At 45.9% G+C, this 24,921-nt stretch overlaps 1 protein-coding gene across 2 annotated transcripts in view; it reads left to right on the plus strand.

The window, feature by feature from the left end:
• Positions 1 to 15,581: 15,581 nt before the first annotated feature.
• Positions 15,582 to 24,921, plus strand: part of pigk (phosphatidylinositol glycan anchor biosynthesis, class K) — a 115,841-nt gene continuing 106,501 nt past the window's right edge. The window contains exon 1 of one of the 2 annotated variants that reach the window (XM_052010703.1): positions 15,582 to 15,705. In XM_052010703.1, the coding sequence (XP_051866663.1) occupies positions 15,604 to 15,705 (102 nt within the window). In that variant the 5' untranslated portion in view covers positions 15,582 to 15,603. Of the gene's footprint in view, positions 15,706 to 17,073; positions 17,342 to 24,921 lie in introns of those variants that run through there. The other variant, XM_052010704.1, reaches the window with a different exon arrangement.

The following is a 24,921-nucleotide window of genomic DNA, read 5'->3' on the forward strand; positions in this document are numbered from 1 at the left end:
GGCGGCCCCTTCTCTCGGAACTGCAGCCCGCTCTCCACTGATTTGCTCCGCCGTGTGTGTCTGCACATCGCTTTATACAGGGCACACCCCCTTCGGCAGAACAGTGTGAAGGAGGAACTACCTTCGTCACCGTTCTGCATTACATTTTATTCTCCCCCCTCCCCCCCGTTACAGGCTCGCAGATAACGAGTGCAACGTTGCTCCCGTTTAACGACTGGAGATCCCACCTCTGAATAATTCCCCAAAGTGTCCACATTAAAACCAAACTAACAGTGTTATTTGGTCTTTAATCAGCTTCCCCGTCATCGACCCTCGCCCTGGACACTTGATCAGTTTATAGGGGGAATAAACATTGGGCAGGGTATTGAGAACTCCTCTGGTCCGTGAGATAGTTGGTGGTTGAAATCAGTTTAACACCTCACGGTAAAGGCAGGATCTCCAGATGTGGAGCACTCCTTTTGTACTGCACTGAACTGCCTAACCTAGATCTACCTCTCAAATCCTCGTCGAACAGCTTGAACCCAAGGGGCTTGACTCTGAAGGGTGAATGGAACATAGAACACAGTACAGCACAGGAACGGGCCCTTCAGCCCACAATGTCTGCGCCAACCATGATGCCAGTCCATACTAATCCCATCTGCCTTGCACATGGTCCATCTCCCTCCATTCCCTGCCTGTGCGCATGCCCGTCTAAGCATTGCTATCACATCTGCTTGCACCGCCTCCCCTGGCAGTCCATTCCAGACACCTACCACCTTCTGTGGGAAAGGAACTTACCTTGTAAATCTCCTTTAAAGTTTCTCCCTCTCACCTTGAACCCATGCCATCCAGTTTACCTGAATGAATATAAATGCAACAGTAAATGTAACTGCATGGTGTAATGAATTGACCTGTACGATCGGTTTGTAAGACAAGTTTTTCACTGTACCTCGGTACTAGTGACCATAATAAACCAATACCAACAACTTGCTGGGAGCTTGGCAGCTTCAGAAACAGAGCAGCCAGCTTGATTTACACCTCTGACTTAATTATTCACCCCCACAACCACAGCCACATCAATTGGTATTGGTATTGGTTTATTACTGTCACTTGTACTGAGGTACAGTGAAAAGCTTGTCTTACAAACCGATCGTACAGGTCAATTCATTACACAGTGCAGTTACATTGAGTTAGTACAGAGTGCATTGATGTAGTACAGGTAAAAACAATAACAGTATAGAATAAAGTGTCACAGCTACAGAGAAAGTGCAAGGTCACAACAAGGTAGATCGTGAGGTCAGAGTCCATCTCATTGTATAAGGGAACTTTTCAATAGTCTTATCACAGTGGGGTAGAAGCTGTCCTTAAATCTGGTGGTATGTGCCTTCAGGCTCCTGTATCTTCTACCCGATGGAGGAGGAGAGAAGAGAGAATCATGCATAATTTGCAGCTTGCACACAAGAATTCACGACACTGCCACTACACAGTGGCGGGAACACTGTTGGTTATGAACTTCTCTTGAAGACACGTACCATCCCTACCTGCTGACTAGAGTGGTCATCACTACTTTTGTAGGGCGAGTAGGTGTGGACACCCAACGGTAACCTCGCCTGCACCATTGACATTCTGAGAATAAAATGAGAAAGAACAGTTTTATGCTCGGAGGGGAGATTTCTTTGTCTTTGTCCTCCAGAAGTTGTAAGTCCCTCTCTCTATCCAAAAACACTTCGATGTAGTACCTTCCTGCACCAAGGTATGTCTTGAGGCGTTCTATGATCTGCAGTGGTTGCTATTACTCTACAGAGTAAACACAACTGATAGTTTGTGGTCTTTAAGATCAGACAAACATCACATAATAAGGTAGTTGGTAGTACAGTAGACCAGGCAATGCCTGTTCATCTTCCAGATGCTTTGGGATACGTTACATCCATTTTTCATGACCTTAGTTGAACAGAATTCACCTGCAGCAGTGCAGAAGATAAGATAAGATTTCTTTATTAGTCACATGTACATTGAAACACACAATGAAATACATCTTTTGCGTAGAGTGTTCTGAGGGGCAGCCCGCAAGTGTTGCCACGCTTCCGGCACCAACATAGCATGCCCACAACTTCCTAACCTGTACGTCTTTGCAATGTGGGAGGAAAATGGAGCACCCGGAGGAAACCCACGCAGTCACAGGGAGAGCATACAAACTCCTTACAGACAGTGGCTGGAATTGAACCTGGGTCACTGGCGCTAACCGCTACACTGAACCTTATGGCTTAGACTGGCTGCTGCTTTCTGAGACTGATCCTTTGGCTGTAATGATCACTGGGGTGGAAACTGAGGACCAGGAGAACTCTTTTAGAACATAGAACATTACAGCACAGTACAGGCCCTTCAGCCCACAATGTTGTGCCAACATTTTATCCTGCTCTAAGATCTATCTAACCCTTCCCTCCCACATAGCCCTCCATTTCTCTATCTTTCATATGTCTATCCAAGAGTCTCTTAAATGTCCCTAATGTATCTGCCTCTACAACTTCTGCCGGCAGTGCGTTCCACACACCCACCACTCTCTGTGTAAAAAGCTTACCCTGACATCCCCCTTATATTTTCCTCCAATTGCCTTAAAATTTCTTGCTCTTTTGGAAGGAGAGGGGGTGGGAAATTGATGAAGTTGCCCCTTTCTAACTCAGCAGCAGGACTTTTCTCAATCTGATGCTTATCTGTTAGTGTAAGATAGATACTGGTGTCAGAGGTAAGCACTGATAGAAATAAGATCACTCCTTTTATAGATGGCGTTAAATCCTTGAATTGAAATTCCTAGATTGCTGTGGTAGGATTCAAACTCTGACTCAGTCCTGCAGACACTTAGAGTCATATATTGGTACAGGACAGAAACAGGCCCTTTGGCCCATCGTGTCCATGCCAACCACCTCTCTATACTAACCCCATTTGCTAGCACTTGGTCCAGAGTCAATTATGCCTTGGCAATTCAAGTGGTCATCAAATCGATTATAAAATGTTGTGAGAATCTCCGCCTCCACCACTTTCTCAGGCAGTGCGTTCCAAATTGCAACCACCCTCTGGGTGAAAAGATTCTTCCTTAGATCCCCTCTAAACCTCTTACTCCTCATCTTAAACCTCTGCCCTCTGGTTATAGACAGCTCTGCCATGGGGAAAGGTTTCTTACTGTCTATCTGATCTATGCTTCTCATAATTTTGTATACAGTTCCTCCCCAGCTTACAAATGCCCGACTTATATACAGCTTGTACATGTGATCAAGTGTTTGGGAGATCGGTGGGATGGATTTCCCAGCTGCTGCAGGGCTGCAGGCATCTTCTACTAGGTGGGAATTCAGTTCACGGCTGCATTTCCAACTTGTGAATTGTCCGGGTTACGAACAGTTCTCAGTGACAGAACCCCGTTGTAACTTGGGGAGGACCTGTACAATAATGTCCTATAATGTAACCAGTATGTTACCATGTGATAGGTTGTGAGGGTAGGAGAAGCAAACTATTCAAAGCTCAGAGAAAAACAATAGACATGAGTTATTGGTCTGCTCCAATGATAGATCATTGACCAGAAACATTAACTCTTGAAAATCAATGCTTGAAATCTGAAATAAAATCAAAACATATTGGAAACACTCAATGGGAGAGGCAACAGCTGGAGAAAGAGAAACAGATTAACATATCACTTCAAAGACCCTTTGAGAGAACTGAGAAAGAGAAAAAAAATGTTAGATTTTAGTTGCAGAAAGAGTGGAAGGGGGAATGGACAGGACAAAGGGAATATCTCTGTTAGGGTGAGGCTAGGATTGCTGTGGGGATAAGCTGCAGATGAATAGGCAAATGAAGCCAGTTACAGAGAGAGAGAAAACCAAAAATTAACTTGTAAAAGCTGTGAACTGCAGATTGGAGCTGTAGAAAATTCACAATAGATCAAACCGTGTCAGTGCAGGGAGAAAGAAATTGAGCTAATATTACAGGTGGAAAACCTACAGCAAAAATGACCAGAAGTGACTGGTAATAACATCTCCTCCTCAGTGACAATCACCACAGACGCAGCTCAAGGATGCGGGCTTAGCCCACTGTTCTACTCTCTCTACACTCATGACTGTGTGGTTGTCCACAACTCAAACTCCATCTATAAATTCACCAATGACACCTCTGTTCTTTGCAGAATCTCAGATGGCGATGAGGAGGCGTACAGGAGTGAAGTGGATCGGCTGGTTGAGTGGTGTTGCAACAACAACCTCGAACTCAATGTCAGCAAGGCCAAGGAATTGATTGTGGACTTCAGGAAGGGGAAGTCAGGAGAACACACCCCAGTCCTCATTGAGAGGTCAGTGGTGGAAAGGGTGAGCAGCTTCAAGTTCCTGAGTGTCAACATCTTAGAGAATCTATACTGGACCCAACACACTGATGCAATCACGAGGAAGGCACGCCAGCAGCTCTACTTCATTAGGAGTTTGAGGAGATTTGGTATGTCATCAAAGACTCTTGCAAATTTCTACAGATGTGCAGTGGAGAGCATTCTGACTGGTTGCATCACTGCCTGGTATGGAGGCTCCAATGTGCAGGATTGCAAGAGGCTGCAGAGGGGTGTAGACTCAGCCAGCTCCGTCATGGGCACAACCCCCCCCCCCACCATCGAGGACATCTTCAAGAGGCGGCGCCTCAAGAAGGTGGCATCCATCATTAAGGACCTTCACCATCCGGGACATGCCCTCTTCAGGTTACTACCTCTGGGGAGGAGGTACAGGATTCTGAAGACCCACACTCAATGTTTCAGGAACAGCTTCTTGTCCTCTGCCATCAGATTTCTGAACGGTCCATGAAACCATGAACACTACCTCATTATTCCTCTTTTGCACCATCTATTTATTTTTGCAACTTATAGCAACTTTTCTGTCTTGAACTGTACTGCTGCAGCAAAACAACAAATTTCACGACATATGTCAAGATAATAAACCTGATTCTGATTAATAAGAATTGAATAAAGAGCTAATCACTGTAACCATAATCATGAAACCTGGATAATTGTAAAAACCAGCCTGGGTCATTCATGTACTCCAGGGAAGGAAATTTGCCATTCTTAACCCGTTTGGCCTATTTGTGACTGCAGACCACTTACCTCGTTGATTTTTAACTAACTTCTCATTTCTGAGGCACTTGGAGAAGGACAATAAATGCTGGCATCACCCATGATATCCCCATCCTGTGACAAGTAAATGATAATAAAAAAATCCTCGGCTGCCAACACTTCCCTCCAGTCACAGGTAATAAATACACCTCACCCCACTCCCTACTCTCCCACTCTCCCCTCTCCCCGTCTGCCTATCCACCACCCTCACTTGGATCCAACTATCACCTACCAGCTCTTGCTCCACCCCTTCCCCTCACCTTTTTACACTGACCATCTCCCCTCGATCTTTCAGTCCAGACGAAGGGTCTCGACCTGAAACATTGACTGTCCATTTCCCTCCACAGATGCTGCCTGACCCGCTGAGTTCCTCCAGCTTTTTGTATGCTGCTCCAGATTCCAGCATCTGCAGTCTCTTGTGTCTCCCCACTTCCTGCTGCATTACTCTGCACCAACTACCTTCACTTCCATCAGCTCCGCACTCCTCTGCCAATGTCCCACATGCCAAAGGTGCCATTCAACACTAAAACAAAAACTGAACAGTATGGATGCTGGAAATCGTAAAGAGGAACCAGAATTTCTGGACATGATCAGCCCCACAGTAATCTTTAAGAAGATTGAAAGAAATTGAAGTTTTTTTTTACACGGAGGAGCTGCACCTTCCTCCTACCACTCAGGTCACTGTTGATGGTGAGCAGTTGTAACAGAGGGTTGTTAATTCTGCAGTAATAACCAGTCCATGATTCAGGTCAAAGTGGTTTTAAATTACAATTCTTAGGAGACACTGACTAATAAGAGACTTATTTTTATTCAACAGTTCTACAGCATAATATTAAATGCTGCCTTGTTCATGCTTGTTAACTTTTAAAGGATGTTGTGTTTCTGAAGGATTTCTGACTGGCCTTTAACATATCTAATATAAGAGCACGAGAACATGACAACCAGAAGCAGCAGAGGGTCACCAGGACTGTTATGCCTGCTCTGCCATTCAATATCAGCTGGTCTTTGACCTCTGTGCCACATTCGGGCACTAACCCCACATTCCTTGATTCCCTTAGCTTGTAAACCTCTTCAATGAATGCACCCAATGACTGAGCCTCTGCAACCTTAATGGATAGAGAAATGCAAAGCTTCACCACCCTCTCGACAAATAAATTTTCCTCACCTCTGCCCTGACTGGCTAGCCCCATGTTTTGTGACTGTGATCCTTGGTTCTCATAAAAGCACTTTGCCCTGCCTCATCCACGTCAGCCATCATGCCTATCTGTGCTAATCCCACTTGCCCACATTAGGCCCATATCTCTCTACTCTTTTCTTATCTAAGTACTTGTACAAATGCTTTTTAAATGTTGTAACAGTATCTGCCTCCACTTCTTCCTCTGGCAGTTCATTCCAAATATTCACCACCCTCTGTGTGAAAACCGCACCCCTCAGATCTCCTTTAAGTTTTTCCTCTCTCACCTTAAACTTGTGCCTTCTAGTTCTAGACTCCCCTACTCTGGGAAAAGACTCAGACTATCTATCCTATCTTTGCCCCTCATAATTTTATAAACCTCTGAAAGGTCACTCCTTTGTTCCAGTGAGAATAAAGCCAGCCTCTCCAATCTGTCCTTATAAATACACCCCTCCATTCCAGGCAACATCCTGATGAATCGCTTCAATCTCTCGCTATTGCTGCCACACCTTCCTGAAGTGTAGCAACCAGAACTGTACACATTACTCCAAGTGCAGTCTAACCAATGTTTTGTACAGCTGCAACATGACACCTCAACTCTTATCCTCTGTGAGGCCACTTGGTACTGGTATTGGTATTGGTTTATTATTGTCACTTGTACCAAGGTACAGTGAAAAACTTGTCTTGCATACTGATCGTACAGGTCAATTCATTACACAGTGAGTTAGTACAGAGTGCATTGAGGTAGTACAGATTTAAACAATAATAGTACAGATTAAAGCGTCACAGCTACAGAGAAAGTGCAGTGCAATAAGGTGCAAGGTCACAAGATAGATTGTGAGGTCAGAGTCCATCTCATCGTATAAAGGAACCATTCAATAGCCTTATCACAGTGGGGTAGAAGCTGTCCTTGAGCCTGGTGGTACGTGCCCTCAGGCTCCTGTATCTTCTACCCGATGGAAGAGAGAGAATGACCCGGGTGGGTGGGGTCTTTGATGATGCTGGGTGGACTTGTGAGATGTGCTGTCCCCTGCATAAACCTGCGCTGACTCCCCCTAATCAGTCCCTGCATTTCCACGTGAACATAAATCCCGTCCGTCAGAATTTTCTTCACCAACTTCCCTATAATTAATGTAAGGCTCACCGGCCTGCAGTTTCCAGGCCTACTCCCTACTGCCCTTTTTGAACAAAGGGACAGCATCAGTCTTCTGGTACCTCACCAGTGGTTAACAAAGATGGTCCTCCCTAGGTATCCTGGGATAGATGCTGTCTGGCCCTGGGAACTTATTTACCTTCATGTGCTGCAATATTTCTAGTACTTCCTCCTTTCTGATACAGATGTGGTCCAGAATATTAGTGTACCCCTCCCTTAACTCTCCAGAGTCCACATCCTTCTCCCTGTTTAATACCAATGAGAAGTATTCATTTAGGATCTTGCTCATGTACTCTGGCTCCCTCTGATCCCTGAGTAGTTCCTTCCTTAACTACCCTCTTGCTTATGATATACTTCAAAAAAGTTTTAGGGTTCTTGTCACGAACCAGCAACAAAAGAAACACACTGAGCATGATTCAGTGTTAAAAACTATTTTATTAATCACTACTTATGATAATACGCAAAATAAAAGTAAAAATGTTAGTATGTTAGAATTCAAAAATGTTAAACCTTGAACGTTAACCCCCAAAACTAAATTCTTCGTGTGTGTGTGTGTGTGTGTGTGGCAAAGTCCAAAACTCCCAGTTCAGGAATGGTTCTTAAAGTTCAGTTCCGCAAGCCATAAGGTGAAACATGAGCAAGGGCTTCTTCAACAACCACCGTTGTCAGAAGATAAGACGTAGATGTAGAAAAACAGAGAGAGAGTACATACGAAATCCAAATGTTCCACGATGGAACCCAAACGACACTCCAATGTTTACTCGGTAGTGACTTCCTCACCCCGAAAAGCATCCGAATCGTGGTCGTCCACACACACAAATACCTGTTTCCTTCTACAGGTCAACAACAAAGTGAACTCCACTGGATTACTTCCAACTTCCATACATGGATTTCAGTGGCAGACACAGTTATAGTTTCTCTTCCATCGATAGAGAAAACTAGCAGGCTGGTGTCTCTCTCCCTTCTCTCTCTCTCTCTCTCTCCTTCTTCTTCTTCTGACTTCTTCAACAACGTCATTACGTCCTTTATCTTCTATTGACGTAAGCACGCCCCACACACACATACACACACACTCTCTATCTTAAAGGGACTTTCACTGAGTCCATAACAGTTCTCCTTAATCCTGTTTCCCAAAGTCATGTCATGTCCTGATGCAGGATTTTGTCCTGAAATGTCGACAATTCCATTCCGCCCCAGAGATGCTGCTCGACCCGCTGAGTTCCTCCAGCTGATTGTTTGTTGCTTCAGTCTCTTGCGTCTTCATTTCACGTCCCCTTCATGTCCTGCTCATTTCTTTCGTAGGTTTTCTCCAAGAAACTTCAAGTGGCTCTTGAATACCCAATTTCCTATACCTGACATATGCTTCCTTCTTTTGCCTGATCAAATCTTCAATATCCTTTGTTAACGAGGGTTCCCTAAACTTACCATCTTTACCCTTGCAGCTACGTGCTGACTCTGAACTCTTATTATCTTGTTTTTAACTGTCTTCCATTTATCAGGTGCTGTTTTCCCCTCTGTTTCCAATCTACCTTTCCTGAGTCCTGTCTTACACTATCAAAATCCACCTTGCCCAAGTTTAGGCTCTAACTCGAGGACCAACTTTTTTCTATGACTACCTTGAAGCTCACCGAGCTATGATCACTGTTCCCAAAGGGTTCCTCCACAGATACTTAAATCACTTGCCTGTCCTTATTCCTGAAGATAAGGTGTAGTATAGCCCCCTCTCTCATAGGAGTCTCTGTGCACTGCTTCAGAAAACCCTCTTGAATACATTCAATGAATTCCTCCCCATCTAAGTCGTTTGCACTAAGGCAATTCTAGTCAATATCGGGAAAGTTAAAATCCCCCACTACTGCAACCCTATTGCTTTTACATCCATCTGCAATCTGTCCACGTATCTTCTAATTCCCACTGTCTATTGGGAGGCCTGTAGTATAACCCATTCAAAGTGATAGCCCCTTCCTTATTCCTTTTCTTTCAATCTTTTTATTGAATTTCAAATTAATTCAAATTGTACATAATATTAATAATTCTTTTTTCAATCATTTTATTAGTTTTCAAATTAATACAGATTAATATATAACATCAATGTTCGTACATGTAATACAAAGAGATCAGGAGAACAATCATGGCATAGATAATCATAAAGAATAAAATATAAAAAATCTGAAGATCCAACGATCTCTTAGTAAATGAATATAATATAAAAGAAAGGAAAGAAAAAGATTTATTATATAAATAAAAAAAGAAAGAGAAAAAAAACCTCAAATCAATAAGAAAAATTATGAACAGTATATCGAACCAAACTAAGCTAAACAGAAAAATTTCAAATAAAAACAAACAAAAAAAAACTGGACTAAAATTTCTCAGTAGAAACAGAGCAATATTATGTCATCAGCTCCGTTAATATTAATAATTATACATATGATACAAAGAGATCGGGATAACAATAATGACTGTTAATATTTATACTCACAAGGAGTAAAATATATAATCTAGATCTCCCGCACTCTTGCTAAGTGTACATGATGGGGAAAAAATTGAAAAGAAATTTAATTATATGAAGAGAAACCCCCCAAATCAAAAACAATATAATATTAAACAAAAGCAAACCAAAAACTTCAAAGAAAAAAAAAACTGACTGATATTTCTTCGATTAAAAAAAAAATTAAAAATTTTTCCTTATTCCTAAATTCTAACTATTTACTAAATAAACTAAAATTCGTTGGCCAACCCCTCTAGGATATCCTCCCTAAGTACTGCCATAATGCTCTCCTGATCAACAATGCAACACCCCCGTCCTCTTTTGCACCCCGCCCTGTCACGCCTGAAACTTTTATATCCCGGAACGTTGAGATGCCAGCCTTGCCCTTCCCTCAACTATGTTTCCGTGATTATCACAATATCATGATCCCATGTGCTGCTCCATCCTACCCGTAGGGCTCCTTGCCTTAGAGTAAATCTCATGCTCCCCTTCCTGTCTTTGCCTACTTTACCCACTATAAACTTGTCTGTTCTGTTTTTGAAATGAGTCAGCCTCTTCACTTGCTGCACTGTCACTCTGGGTTCACCCTCTCCCAAGTAGCGCTAAGCAAACACCCCTGCAAGGATATTGCTCCCCCTCCAGTTCAGGTGCAACCTGTCCTTCTTATGCATGTCATCCCTGCCCCAGAAGAGATCCCTGTGAAAACCTGCAGCCCTCCCTACTGCACCAGCTCTTGAGCCACACATTCGTCTGTCCTAACTTCCTATTCCTATACTCCCTAGCACGTTTCACAGGGGGTAGTCCTAAGGTTCCAACCCTAGAGGTCCTGCATTTCAACTTTCTAACTCTCTCCTTATATTCCCTTTCCAGGACCTCATCTCTCCTCCTGTCTATGTCATACCAATATGGACCATGACCTCTGGCTGCTCACCCTCCCTTTTCAGAATGTTCTGTACCCAGTCTGAGACATTGTTGACCCCGGTACCAGGGGGGCAACACACCATCCTGGAGTTTTATTCATTACAGCCAGGGGAAAATAACAATTCTGTCAGGCCCTGTATGAATTTCACACATTTCAATGAGATTGCCTCTTATTCTTCTAAACTCCAGTGAATACAGGCCTGGTCCTTCTAATATGTCCTCATATGACGACTGAGCGAAGGAGGATGAGAGGTAACGATAGAGGTGCACAAGATGATGAGAGGCATAGATCGAGTGGACAGCCAGAGACTTTTTCCCAGGGCAAAAATGGCTAACATGAGGGGGCATAATTTTAAGGTGATTGGAGGAAGGTATGGGGGGATGTCAGAGTTAAATTTTTTACACAGAGAGTGGTGGGTGTGTGGAACGCACTGCCGGCAGAGGTGGTGGAGGGAGATACATTAGGAACATTTAAGACACTCTTAGATAGGCACATGAATGATGGAAAAATGGAGGGCTATGTGGGAGGGAAGATTTAGATAGATCTTAGAGCAGGATAAAATGTCGGCACAACATCGTACTATCCTGCAATGTTCTATGTTCTAAGTCTGCCATCCCAGGAATTAATCTGGTGAACCTTTGCTGTACTGCTCTTATTGTAAGTATATCCTTCCTCAGATAAGGAAACCAGGGTTGTCGGCAATATTCTCGGTATAGTCTCACCAGGGCTCTATAACTTTAACTTTATAACTTTATTTATACAGCACGGTAACAGGGGTAACAGGTCCTTCCAGTCCAATGAGGCTGCGCCGCCCAATTACACTCATGTACGTCTTTGGAATGTGGGAGGAAACCAGAGCACCCGGAGGAAACCCACGCGGTCACAGGGAGAACGTAAAATTCCAGAATGATGGCTCTGTTCTTGAGCTCAACTTCTCTTGCAATAAAGGCCAACATGTTGTTTGCCTTTCTGAGTGCTTGCTACATGTCAGTGATTCGTTAGGAAGTTGTGGGCATGCTATGTTGGTGCCAGAAGCGTGGCAACACTTGTGGGCTGCCCCCAGAACACTCTACGCAAAAGATGCATTTCACTGTGTGTTTCCATGTACATGTGACTAATAAAGATATCTTATCTTATCTTATCTTATCGAGTACAAGGACACCCAGGTCCATCTGAACACCAGCACCTTTAAATCCTCACCTTTCTATTTCAAACATATGTGGATTTTGAGTGAGCTTCATCTGTGCCCTTATTGAGACATTCACGGTTTTGCGAGGAGTTGGCAGAGTAGATGGCAGGAGACCATTTTCTCAGGCTGGAGATCCCAGCACTTGGGCTGACAGCATTAAAAAAGGATTCAGTCACCTAGGTCCGAGATTAGGAGAATTTATTCATGCAAATTGTTATAAATCCTTTGGAGGGAACTGTGGACACTCAGTCACTGAGTACATTCAAGGGTCAGATTGATATGAATGATGGATCCAAAAAAAGGTTATGGGTATCGGGTGAGAAAGCAGACCTGAGACACAGCAGGTCTTTTGACAGCACTGGCTGTGAGGCTGGTGCATGATCTAAAAGCTCAAGGGGTCCAAGGGAGAGAAGCAGGTTGAATTCAAGACTGTCTCAGTAGCAAAAAGAAAAGGGCAATGATGGTCATTAGATGGAAGACCGTTCCCTGAGGGTTCTGCAAGAGTCATTCTGGGTCCGTTCTTTTGTTCTCATAGATTCATAGGGTTATACAGCACAGAAACAGGCCTTTTATCCCTACTTATCCATACCGACCAATATGCCGATCTAAGCTAATCCCATTGGTCTCCAGTTAAGCCCATATCCCTCTAAACCTTTCCTATCCATGTACCTGCCCAAGTGTCTTTTAACCGTTGTAATTGTTCCCGCTTCTACCACTTCCTCTGGCAGCTCGTTCTATAAACACACCACCTTCTGCGTGGTAAACTTGCTCCTCATCATCCCCTTTAAATTGTTCCCCTTTCTCCTTATACCTGTGCCCTCTAGTTTTAGATTCCCCTACTCTGGGAAAAAGACTGTGTTGGTCAATTGCAGGGGGCACTATTGAGATCATCCAACAACTGGTCTTAGAATTGGCAGTGAGTTAGAAAGCTGCAGACTATTATTACTGGTTTTTCACACATACCGAGATACAGTGAAAAACTGTTGTCTGCCTGCCATCCAGACAGAACTTGCCAGACATAATTATATCGATGTTGTAAAAAGAAAACAGAATGCAGAATATAGTGTTGCAGTTACAGAGAAAGTGCAGCGCAGGTAAACAAATAAAGAGCAAGGGACACGACGAGGTAGATTGGGAGATTAGGAATTAATCTTTAGTGTATGAGAGGTCTGTTCAAGAGTCTGATAACAGCGGGATAGAAGCTGTCCTTGAGCCTGATGATGCATGTTCTCAAGCTTTTGTATCTTCTGCCCAATGGGAGAGGAGAGAGAGTGACCAGGGTGGGAAGGGTCCTTGATTCTGTTGGTTGCTTTCCTGAGGCAGTGGGAAGTGTAAAGGGAGCCAATGGAGGGGAGGCTGGTTTGTGTGATGGACTGGGCTGCGTTCACAACTCTCTGCAATTTCTTGCTGTCTTTGGCAGAGCAGTTGCCATACCAAGGTGTGATGCATTTGGATAGGATGCTTTCTATGGTGCATTTGTAAAAATTGGTTAGAGTCTTCAGAGACATGCTGAAATTCTTTAACCTTCTGAGGAAGTAGAGGTGTAGGTGTGCTTTCTTAGCCATAGTGTTACTGTGGCTAGACTACAAGAAGATAGCAGTGGATTGGTCAGCTGGGCAGAAAAATAACTGATGGAATTCAGCCTGGAGATGTTATGAAGTAATGTTTTTGGGGAACACACAAAGAGAATGTACAATAAATATAATACAGCAGATAAGATTTCTTTATTAGTCACATGTACATCAAAACACAGTGAAATGCATCTTTTGCATAGAGTGTTCTGGGGGCAGCCCACAAGTGTCACCACTCTTCTAGCGCCAACACAGCATGCCCACAACTTCCTAACCCGTATGTCTTTGGAATGTGGGAGGAAACTGGAGCACCCAGAGGAAACCCACGCAGACACGGGGAGAACGTACAAACTTCTTACAGACAGTGGCCGGCATTGAACCCGGGTTGCTGGTGCTGTAATAGCATTACGCTAACTGCTACACTACCATGCCTGCCCAAGTATAGTGGAACTGAGGACCTTCGAGTACCAACCTGCAGATCCCAGAAGTAGCAGGAGTTTGATAGAGTGGACAGGAAGGAACTTGAGATGTATTCTCTCATTTGTCAAAGTATGGAGTTTAAAGCTAGAGGGGTTACATAAAACTTAACAAAACTCCGGTTAGGCCATGGCTAGATCAATGTGTATTGTTCTGGTCTCCACATTACAGGAAGGTTACATCTGGAGCAAGTAGGATACAGAGGAAGTTATCAAGGATGTTGGAGAATTTTAACTACAAGTTGTGATTGGAGAGCCTGGTTTTGTTATCTTGGAGAGATGAGACTGAGAGGAAATTTAATAGATGTGTATAAAATCTTGAGGTTGTTAAAGTGGGCATAGAAGCAAATGGGGAGTGGGGAAGGTTGTGGGGGTGGGGGTTAAATGAACCAATGTAATGTGCTCTTCCAGACCAACATCCCCAGTGTTGAGGTCCTAGTCAGCTCCATTGGGCAGGTCAGGTCTTTTACATACTTTACACCAGACTTCCAAAACAGCAAGTCTATTCTGAGCTCTCTCATTGGAAGAGATAACCAGGCAGCCTCCTTGATTAAAAAACCACATGACCACTGACTCCTAGGAATCCATGGTGGCATGACGTGGAGAGGTATTTTGGATGGCATTGAGAACCTTATGGCATCACAAGCACACAGAAGCCCGGTGTAGGTGGCACACCTCCCACATGCCCGGTCAGGCACCTCCCTGCCCTGTCTTCAGTTCCTACATTCATGAGTCATCTCAGAACCCACAAAACTGGAATTGAAGCAGGTCATCCTAGATCCTAGATGGCCTAAGAAGAAAGAAAATGGTGGAAGGGTTAAGGGCGCAGGTGGAGCTGGGCTAGTTTGATTTAGATGCAGATATTGGTGGGAGTTATGTGCGCAAAAGGGTGGTGGAGGCAGAAACCATAACAGTATTTAAAAAGTATTTGACATCTGGTTTTGGCTGGCAAGGGCTAAATGGCCTGCTATGCAATAAATATCCATGATACAAGTGAAAGATGATGTGCCTTCCATTGTTGACAAGGGGGAGCGCAAAGATGAAAAAAGGAAGGGAACTTTGGAAAGATCCAGAGGTGATGTTGGGGGATTGGAGAAATGGCTGCATTCTAATACTTAGGGATGGAACCTAACAGGAAATGCTTCCAGATGCAAAACGGGGCAGAGGTGTTGGATGGATAGTCAAATCGATCAGACTCTGCAGATAGGGTGATAATAATGAGAATACAGGATTTATCACAAATTATTAACACTATATGGGGCCTTCCATGGCACATCATGTGGACACACAGTTATCTTGGGTGCACTGTTATCCTTTAAAAATTTATTGCACATAATTTAAAACTTAAAAATATGGAATAAAACTCTTTACAGACTATCGCAATAGAAATTTTGCGGGGGAAAATGATAGGAAATGGATGGAGACGGAATGAATGGAAGGGGCTGGCGCCAGCACGGAACCAACGTTTGATGGACTGGAGGTGGCCGGAAGCAGCAGGGACGGACCTACTTCCGGTGAAGATGGCGGCCCCCGGAGCCGGTGGGAGGCCGCCCGTCGCCCTGTGGTTTCTGGCGGTTTTGTTGGTCGCAGGAAGCGGCCGCGGCGGCTCTGAGGAGGCGCAGGTACAGGGCGCGGCGCCGGGACCGGCGTTCGGTTGTCAGCGCGGCCGGGAAAACCAGCTCCGTTTGAATTACCGAGCGGACAGGAAATGGGGAACCCGGAACACATTCACCGTCCCACCGCCCCCCCAAAACTCCAACCCCCGTCCCCTCCCCCCTCCCCGTCCCATCGGATCCCCTCCCCCTCCCCCCTCCCCCCCTCATATTCCCTCCCCCACGTTCCCTCCGAACCCCTCCTCATTCACCCCCCGTCCCCTCCCATCCCCGGTCCCCCCCCCCGCCCTCTCGGATCCCCTCTCCCCCCCCCCGCCCTCTCGGATCCCCTCTCCCCCCCCCCCCCCCCGCCCTCTCGGATCCCCTCTTCCCCCCCCCCCCCGCCCTCTCGGATCCCCTCTCCCCCCCCCCGCCCTCTCGGATCCCCTCTCCCCCCTCCCCCCCCGCCCCCCTCGGATCCCCTCTCCCCCCTCCCCCCCCGCCCCCTCGGATCCCCTCTCCCCCCTCCCCCCCCCGCCCCCTCGGATCCCCTCTCCCCCCTCCCCCCCCCGCCCCCTCGGATCCCCTCTCCCCCCTCCCCCCCCGCCCCCTCGGATCCCTCTCCCCCCCCAACCCCCCCCCCCGCCCTCTCGGATCCTCTCTTCCCCCCCCCCCCCCGCCCTCTCGGATCCCCTCTCTCCCCCCCCCCCCGCCCTCTCGGATCCCCTCTCCCCCCTCCCCCCCCGCCCTCTCGGATCCCCTCTCCCCCCTCCCCCCCCCGCCCCCTCGGATCCCCTCTCCCCCCCCCAACCCCCCCCCCGCCCTCTCGGATCCTCTCTTCCCCCCCCCCCCCCCCCCCCGCCCTCTCGGATCCTCTCTTCCCCCCCCCCCCCCGCCCTCTCGGATCCTCTCATCCCCTCTCCCCCCCCCCCCCCGCCCTCTCGGATCCCCTCTCCCCCCCCCCCGCCCTCTCGGATCCCCTCTCCCCCCCCCCCCCCGCCCTCTCGGATCCCCTCTCTCCCCCCCCCCCGCCCTCTCGGATCCCCTCTCTCCCCCCCCCCCCGCCCTCTCGGATCCCCTCTCTCCCCCCCCCCCCCCGCCCTCTCGGATCCCCTCTCTCCCCCCCCCCCCCGCCCTCTCGGATCCCCTCTCTCCCCCCCCACCCGCCCTCTCGGATCCCCTCTCCCCCCCCACCCGCCCTCTCGGATCCCCTCTCCCCCCCCACCCGCCCTCTCGGATCCCCTCTCCCCCCCTCCCCGCCCTCTCGGATCCCCTCTCCCCCCCCCCCGCCCTCTCGGATCCCGTCCCCTCCATCTCCTCCCCCCCATCCCCTCCGATCCCCTCCCCGTCCCCTCCCCCCAATCCCCCCTCCCCACATCCCCTCCCACCGTCCCCTCCGATCCCCTCCCACCATCCCCTCCGATACTCTCTCCCCAATCCTGTCCTCTTCGCAACCCTCCCCTTTTATCCCCTCTCCCCAACACTCCCCTCTTCTCAACCCCTCCCTCTCCTTTGATCCCATTTCTTTGCCACATTTGGAATATTGTGTACAGTCTTGGTCACCCTGCTGCAGAAAAGATGCCATCAAACTAAAAGACTGCTGAGGTGATTTATGAGGACATTGCCGGGACTCGAGGTTGCTGAATTATGGAGAGAGGTTGAGCAGGTTGGGACTTTATTCATTGGAGGGTAGAGGTGGACAAATCATGAGGGGCATAGATAGAGGGAATGCACACAGTCTTTTTCACAGGGTTGGGGAATCAAGAACTAGAGGGCATAGGTTTAAGATGAGGGAGAAAGATTTAATAGGAACCTGAAGGCAACTTTTTCACCCAGAGGATGGTATGTATGTGGAATGAGCTGCCAGAGAAAGTGTTTGAGACAGGTACGTTGACAATATTGAAAAGGCACTTGAATAGGTACGTGGACAGGAAAGGTTTAGAGGGGTATGGTCCAAACACGGGCAAATGGGACTGGCTTAGATGGGAAGCTTGGTTGGCGTGGATCAAAATGACGCTATGACACTCCCTTTCCCTCCCCTCACCCCCCCTGTCTGTATGCCCCACCCCTGAGCCCCCTATCATACCCCCAACAAGCCCCCTACCATCCGTCCCCCTGAGCCCCTGTCCCTCCCTCCCCCCCCTCCCCCCGTCCGTTTCCGTCCCCCTCGATCCCCCTTCCGTCCTCGCTGATCCCCCTTCTGTCCCCCCTCCCCCTGATCCCCTTTCCATCCCTCCGTCCCACCCCCGAGCCCCCTTCCGTCCTCCCCCACCCCCGAGCCCCCTTCCGTCCTCCCCCACCCCCGAGCCCCCTTCCATCCTCCCCCTTCCCCCCGAGCCCCTTCCATCCCCCACCCAAGCCTCCTTCTTTCCCTCCCCCCCCGAGCCCCTTTCCGTACCTCCCCTGACCCCAATCTTTCCCCTTCCCCCTCTGAAACACTCTCCCATCCTTATTTGATAAGATAATCTGTTTAGTGATTTTGATGAAACAAGGTTTATTATCTAGGTAGAGAGCTCCTGCTCAAAATATTTTGCCTTCATATCAGAGAGCTGGAGCAGTGTTGCTTTCATGATAGTACTGCTTTCCTTCAGGAATGAACTGGAAAGTTTGTCTCAATTTTTCTGCTCCTGACTCCAATGTGGAATTTGAACCTACAACCTTCTGTCTGAAATGAAAATGCAACCAACTGAATGTCAGCTGGCACAGAGACACAAATTTAAGTTAATTGGCAAACATAGCAGAAAGAAATGTGTAATTTAATTTTTTCACCGTGGGTTGTTATCTGAAATGCATTGTCTGAAAGGGTGATGGAAGTAGATTCAGTAATAATTTTCAACAGGGAATTAGAAAAATAAGAGCTACAAAGACATGACAGGTTAAAGGGCCTCTTGTCCTACGTGATTCAGTGATAATGATCTGTATGCATACTTGCTATCTTTTAGTGAATGATTGTGTCGTGTGGAAACCAGCTGCAGAATGAGGCAACAAATTATGTACCAAGGACAGTATAATTACACAGACCATGACAGGCAATTTTTCAAAACTTTCTTTTTCATTTGACATGTATATTTTGTATTTCTCTTTTTATGCTTACTCTGATGAAAGGTTCCAGTGGTACATAATGATTCCCTTTTTGCTGGATGCCTTTTCATTAGAGTAGGACGCATCTTAGCATTATGGACAGATTTAATCTATATTTAACCTATGCTGAACCTGCTCTGAGAATGTTTGACCTTCAGGGAGTTTTACTTATGCTTTATCTGCCTTGGGAGTATTTGATGGGGTAGTCTAGCATGTTGTTTGCTTGGATTCTCACCTATACAATTTATACCTGGCCAGGGAGTGTTTGAAGAAACATTGCAGATGGGGTCTTGCTGTGTACCTAACCTGAACTGGTGACCATTTCGGTCCACAGTCTCTGTCCCAACTTCAAAGTAAATTTGAGTTTATGTATCTGTGCACAGGTGCAGTGAAAAACTTGCGGCAGCATCACAGGCACATGACAGCATTCACAAGGAAACCATAAGCATAAATTATAGATAATTTTTTTTTACAAGAAAACACAAAACAAAAAAAAGCAAACTGGAGATACAAGAGATGCAGATGCTGGAAATCTGGAGCAACATACAAAAAAGTTGGAGGAACTCAGTGGGCCAGGCAGCATCTATGGAGGGAAATGGACAGTCGATGTCTCAGATCAAGACGCTTCATCAGGGCTGGAAAGAAAGTGGGGAGATGGCCGATATAAAAAGGTGGTTGGAAGGGATGGAGCAAAAACTGGTGGGTGATAGGTGGATCTATTTTAGTGTAAAGTGATCAAAGTGGTCATAGTGATGCTGAACTGTAGGGATTAGGGTTGTGCCGGTTGGTTCAAGAACCAAATGGTTGAAGGGAGGCAGCTGTTCTTGAAAGTAGTGGTGTGGAACTTCAGGCTTCTGTACCTCCTGCCCTGTGAGAAGATGGTTCGGCCCAGATGGTGGGGATCTTTGATGATGGATGTTGCCTTCTTGAGGCAGAGCCTCCTGTAGTTGCTACCGATGGTGGGGAGGGATGTGCCCGTGATGTATTGGGCTGGGTCCACTACTCTCTGCAGCTTCTTGCATTCCTGCACATTCGAATTGCCGTACCAGACCATGTTGTAACCAGTCAGGATACTTTCAACAGTACATCTGTGGACGTTTGTTTGAGTGTTCAGTGACAAGCCGAACCTCCGAAGAAAGTAAAGATGCTGGCGCACACCTTTCTTATGATTGCATTATGTGCTGGGCTCAGGACAGGTTATCTGATATGTTAATGCCCAGGAGTTGCTAAAGCTGCTGACTCCCTCCACTGCTGATCCCCCCAGTGCAGACTGGCGCATGTTCGCCTCCTTCCCTTTCCTGAAATCAACAATCATCTCTTTAGCTTTGCTGACATTGAGCGAGATGTTGTAGCAGCCCCATTCAACCAGGTGTCCTATCTTGCTCCAATAAACTGACTCATCATCACTTGTGATTCATCCAATGACAGTATCGGCGAATTTGTATGTGGCCTTGGAGCTGTGCTTAGCCACAGTCATGTGTGTATAGGGAGTAGAGCAGGGGGCTAAGCACACAGCCTTGGGGTGCACCTACGTTGATGGTCAGTGTGGAGGAAATGTTGTTACCGATCGTCACTGATTGAGGTCTGCCGATGAGGAAGTTGAGTATTCAGTTGCAGAGGGAGGTACAGAGACCCAGGTCTTGAAGCTTGATGATGAGTTTGGATAGGATGATTGTGTTGAACGAAAGTGGCTCTCCATCTGGTGAGGCTGCACTTGGAGTATTGTGTTTAGTTTTGGTCACTCTGCTATAGGAAAGATGTCATTAAACTGGAAAAAGTGCAGAAGAGATTTACAAGGATGTTGCCAGGACTTGAGGGACTGAGTTATTGGGAGAGGTTGCACAGGCTGGGACTTTATTCCTTGGAGCGTAGGAGACTGAGAGGTGACCTTACAGAGGTGTATAAAATCATGAGGGGCATAGACAGGGTGAAAGCACTCAGTCTTTTTCCCAGGGTTGGGGAATCAAGAGCTAGAGGGCATAGGTTTAAGGTGAGAGGGGAAAGATTTATTAGGAATTTGAGGGGTAACTTTTTTTACACTGAGGATGGTATGTGTGTGGAATGAGCTGCCAGAGGAAGTGGTTAAGTCAGGTGCAATAACAACTTTTAAAAGACAGTTGGACAGGTACACGGATAGGAAAGGTTTAGAAGGTTATGGGCCAAAGGCAGGTAAATAGGACTCGCTTGGATGGGGCATCTTGGTTGGCATAGACCAGTTGGGCCAAAGGGCCAGTTTCTGTGCCATATATGACTCCGTGACTCCAAGCATAAAAGTTTGGGTACTCCTGGTGTGGAGGGAGGTTTATTTTGCATCTCACCCATGGTGTACCTGCCCTGGAGATATTTGCCAGTCAAAATTGAGTCAGTGACATTTGCTCTGACTGCAACCCTCAATGGAGAGCCTATGCAAATGACTGAATGAAATCTGCTTAAATTGAAACAAATGAATTGTAAGGAAGATAGATGAATATTAAAGAACTCATGAGAATCGTATGATAACTTCGAAAGCTGCAGTTGTTGAATTGATTTGACCTGCCCGGAATACAGAAGGACACAATAAATGGGAGAATTGGGTGGCATTCAGAAACCTGAATGTAAGGCAGTTAGCAATCCCCTTCTCATTACCAGCCCACCCACCAATAAGGTATAGTTTGATAGTGGAGCTCCAGGGATTGGTATAGTGATGAAAAGTTTTTAAATAATTCACTTGTTAAAGAATGTAGTTCTTGAGATATATTATTAAGAACCTAATTGGATTTGTATAAGAGGTTTAAACAATCTGTGGTAATTACTGGAGAGAGCCCAGCTGCCTGGAGTTAATCAAATTGCCACCATATTAATGAGGTAGTGGATCACCAGAGAAATGAATCCCCTCCTGAAATTAAACTCAGAATCTCATGCCTTGGGAACTGATGAGGCATAGATAAGCCTAGCTGCAGTGACCTTAATTTACTTTAAGAGTTATTTGTTAGATCTGTTTGGTGTATTTATTGATGATGTTGTAAATTGAGGTTTGAATTTTATGGCTTTGTTGATTCAATCTTGGTCAGAGTTCATCAAGAGTTGATGCAGCTGATCTTCACACAGAAGTAGAGACCTGGAATTCTTTTCTCAAGACTCGTTCCCCCCTCTCTCCTTTTAAAACCTGTTTCTTTGATGGACCCTATGGTTGCCCATCTCCCATGACTTGAAACATTTTACAAGATTAAAGTGGCTAGTATAGGCACGTTTTGAAATAGTGACCTTCTTCCAAGCGGATGGTGCCTAAGCAGTCAGTTTCATTTATCAGTTCTGCTCTGGTGAAGGTGTCTCTCAAGTGCACTGATGCAAAACTCCATTGTTCAGCACATAAGGAATATACACAGGTCATGTGCCTATTTGAGCCCGCACGAAGAATCAGTAAGATAATGGCTGGTCCTGTATTTCATCCAGCTTCTTGCTTGATCCCCATATCCTCTGAATTTTTTTCAATACATTTTAAATGCCCAAATATTTATTAAGCTCTTGAATGTGCTCAGTGTCTGACCAATCATAGCCCCCAAGGATAGAGAATAACAAAGATTTTTAATCCTTTAAGGAAAGAATCATCTCAATCCAAAATAATGGACATTTATCCTGAACCGTTGTCCCTGGCTCTTGCCACTCTACACTGAAGTAGAGCTTCTCACCATCTTCCCTCATAACTCTTAAATGATCAGTGAAATCATATGGAGTCATAGAAGTTTCTGGGACAGAAATATCAATCTATGCCAGGCAACATTTAAAAAAAAGATAAGATATTTATTTGTCACCTGTACATCGAAACACACAGTGAAATGCGTCTTTTTGCATGACTGAGAATGTTCTGGGGGCAGCCTGCAAGTGTCGCCCCGCTTCCGGCGCCAACATAGCATGCCCGCAGCTCCTAACCCGTACGTCTTTGGAATGTGAGAGGAAACTGGAGCACCCAGAGGAAACCCACACAGACACGGGGAGAACGTACAAACTCCTGACAGACAGCGGCGGGAATTGAATCCGGGTCGCTGGCGCTGTAATAGCATTACGCTAACCATTACTCTAACATGCCCCCCTATTTAGACTACTGCAGTTCAGCTCTTGATTCATAGCCTTGTAAGTTAAGATACTTCAAGTGCCCAGCAGTGTACTTGTTAAATGTTTTTGCCTAGACCTGCTCTCTGACAGTGAATTCCAAACTTCCATCTCTTTTTTCCTTAACTCCTTTCGGACCCCACTGCTAATTAAAACCAGTTATTCTGCTAAGGAAAATAAGCCCTCCTTGTTCAGACAGTCTGAGCTTCTCATTATTGTATATTCTTGATTAAACCATCTCTCAGCCTCTTTTGTTCTTAAAAGAAGGTACCTCAACCTAGCCAGTCTTTTATAAGTTCTCTGGTCAGAACGATATCCATTTAAATCTCTGACGTATTCTCTCTAAAACAATTACATCCCTTCTCTAGTTTAGTGACCAGAACAGTAAGGAGCTGGGTCACTGCTGGATTCTAATGTTTTATGCAGGTTTAATATGTCCTTACTGCCTTTATTTTGTATTTATTATGTCTTCCCTTGCCTTTATTTTCTTCTCCAAGTACATTCCCTTGAAATTCTCTGGATTGAATCCCATTTGCTACTTTTCTGTCCACGTGGCTACCACGAGGGGACATAATTTTAAGGTGATTGGAGGAAGGTATAAGGGGGATGTCAGGGGTAAGTTTTTTTACACAGAGAGTGGTGGGTGCGTGAATGCACTGCCGGCAGAGGCTGTGAGGGCAGATACATTAGGGACATTTAAGAGACTTGTAGATAGACGCATGAATGATAGAGAAATGGGGAGCTATGGGTTAGATGGGAGGGATGGGTTAGATAGATCTTAGAGCAGGATAAAATGTCGGCACAACATTGTGGGCCGAAGGGCCTGTACTGTGCTGCAGTGTTCTATGTTCTATGTGCCAGTCTGTTGGTAAATTCCTGAAGACAAAAACTTCCTTCCTCACTATCGACCAACTGCCAGTTTAACCCATACCTTTAAGTCCATGTCATTTTATATATCCCAAAGTGCATGGCTTTCATCATGGGGCCTTGTGAACCCCCACCGCATTCACTCAACACCTGGCAGCTATTATCGTTTGCTTTTTCCGACTGAGTCAATTTTGAAACTAACCTGCAACCCTCCTTTGGATCCTCTGGCATTTATTTTTCTGGTCAATCAGCCTTGTGGGAGTTTGACAAACACATTGCTAAAATAGGGATCAGCTCTTATTCTTGATAATTCCAATAAGTACATGCCAATCTTCTTCCTTATCATGAGGGGCATAGACAGGGTGAATGCACTTAGTCTTTTTCCCAGAGTTGGGGTATCAAGAACTAGTGGGCATAGGTTTAAGGTGAGAGGGGAAAGATTTAATAGGAACTTGAAGGGCAACTTTTTTTTTACACAAAGAGTTGTATCTGTGTGGAATGAGCTGCCAGAGGAAGTGGTTGAGGCAGGTACAATAACAACTTTTAAAAGACAGTTGGACAGGTACATGGATAGGAAAGGTTTAGAAGGTTATGGGCCAAATGCTGGCAAATGAGACTTGCTTGAATGGGACATCTTGGTCAGCATGGACCAGTTGGGCCGAAGGGCCTGTTTCCATGCTGTGTAACTCATCACTCTTTGTCAGACAATCCAGGAACCAATCAATCAATAGCCCAATTCCGCTTCATTATAAACTCTGAATATGGTTGGTGATTGTATTAGTTTATTAGTCACTTGTATCAAGGTACAGTGAAAAACTTGTCTTGCATACCGTTCGTACAGATCAATTCATTACACAGTGCATTGAGTTAGTACAGAGTGCATTGAGGTAGTACAGGGTAAAAACAATAACAGAATGCAGAGTAAAGTGTCACAGCGACAGGGAAGTGCATTGCAGGTAGACAATAAGGTGCAAGGTCAAACAAGGTAGATTGTGAGGTCAAGAGTCCATCTCATTGTATAAGGGAACCGTTCAATAGTCTCATCACGGTGGGATAGAAGCTGTCCTTGAGCCTGATGGTGTATGCCCTCAGGCTCCTGTATCTTCTGCCTGATGGGAGAGGGGAGAAGAGAGAATGACCCGGGTGGGTGGGGTCTTTGATTATGCTGGCTGCTTCACCAAGGCAGTGTGAGGTATACACAGAGTCCAT

The sequence above is a fragment of the Pristis pectinata genome, chromosome 3 (assembly GCF_009764475.1).
Source record: "Pristis pectinata isolate sPriPec2 chromosome 3, sPriPec2.1.pri, whole genome shotgun sequence".
NCBI classification, from domain to species: Eukaryota; Metazoa; Chordata; class Chondrichthyes; order Rhinopristiformes; family Pristidae; genus Pristis; species Pristis pectinata.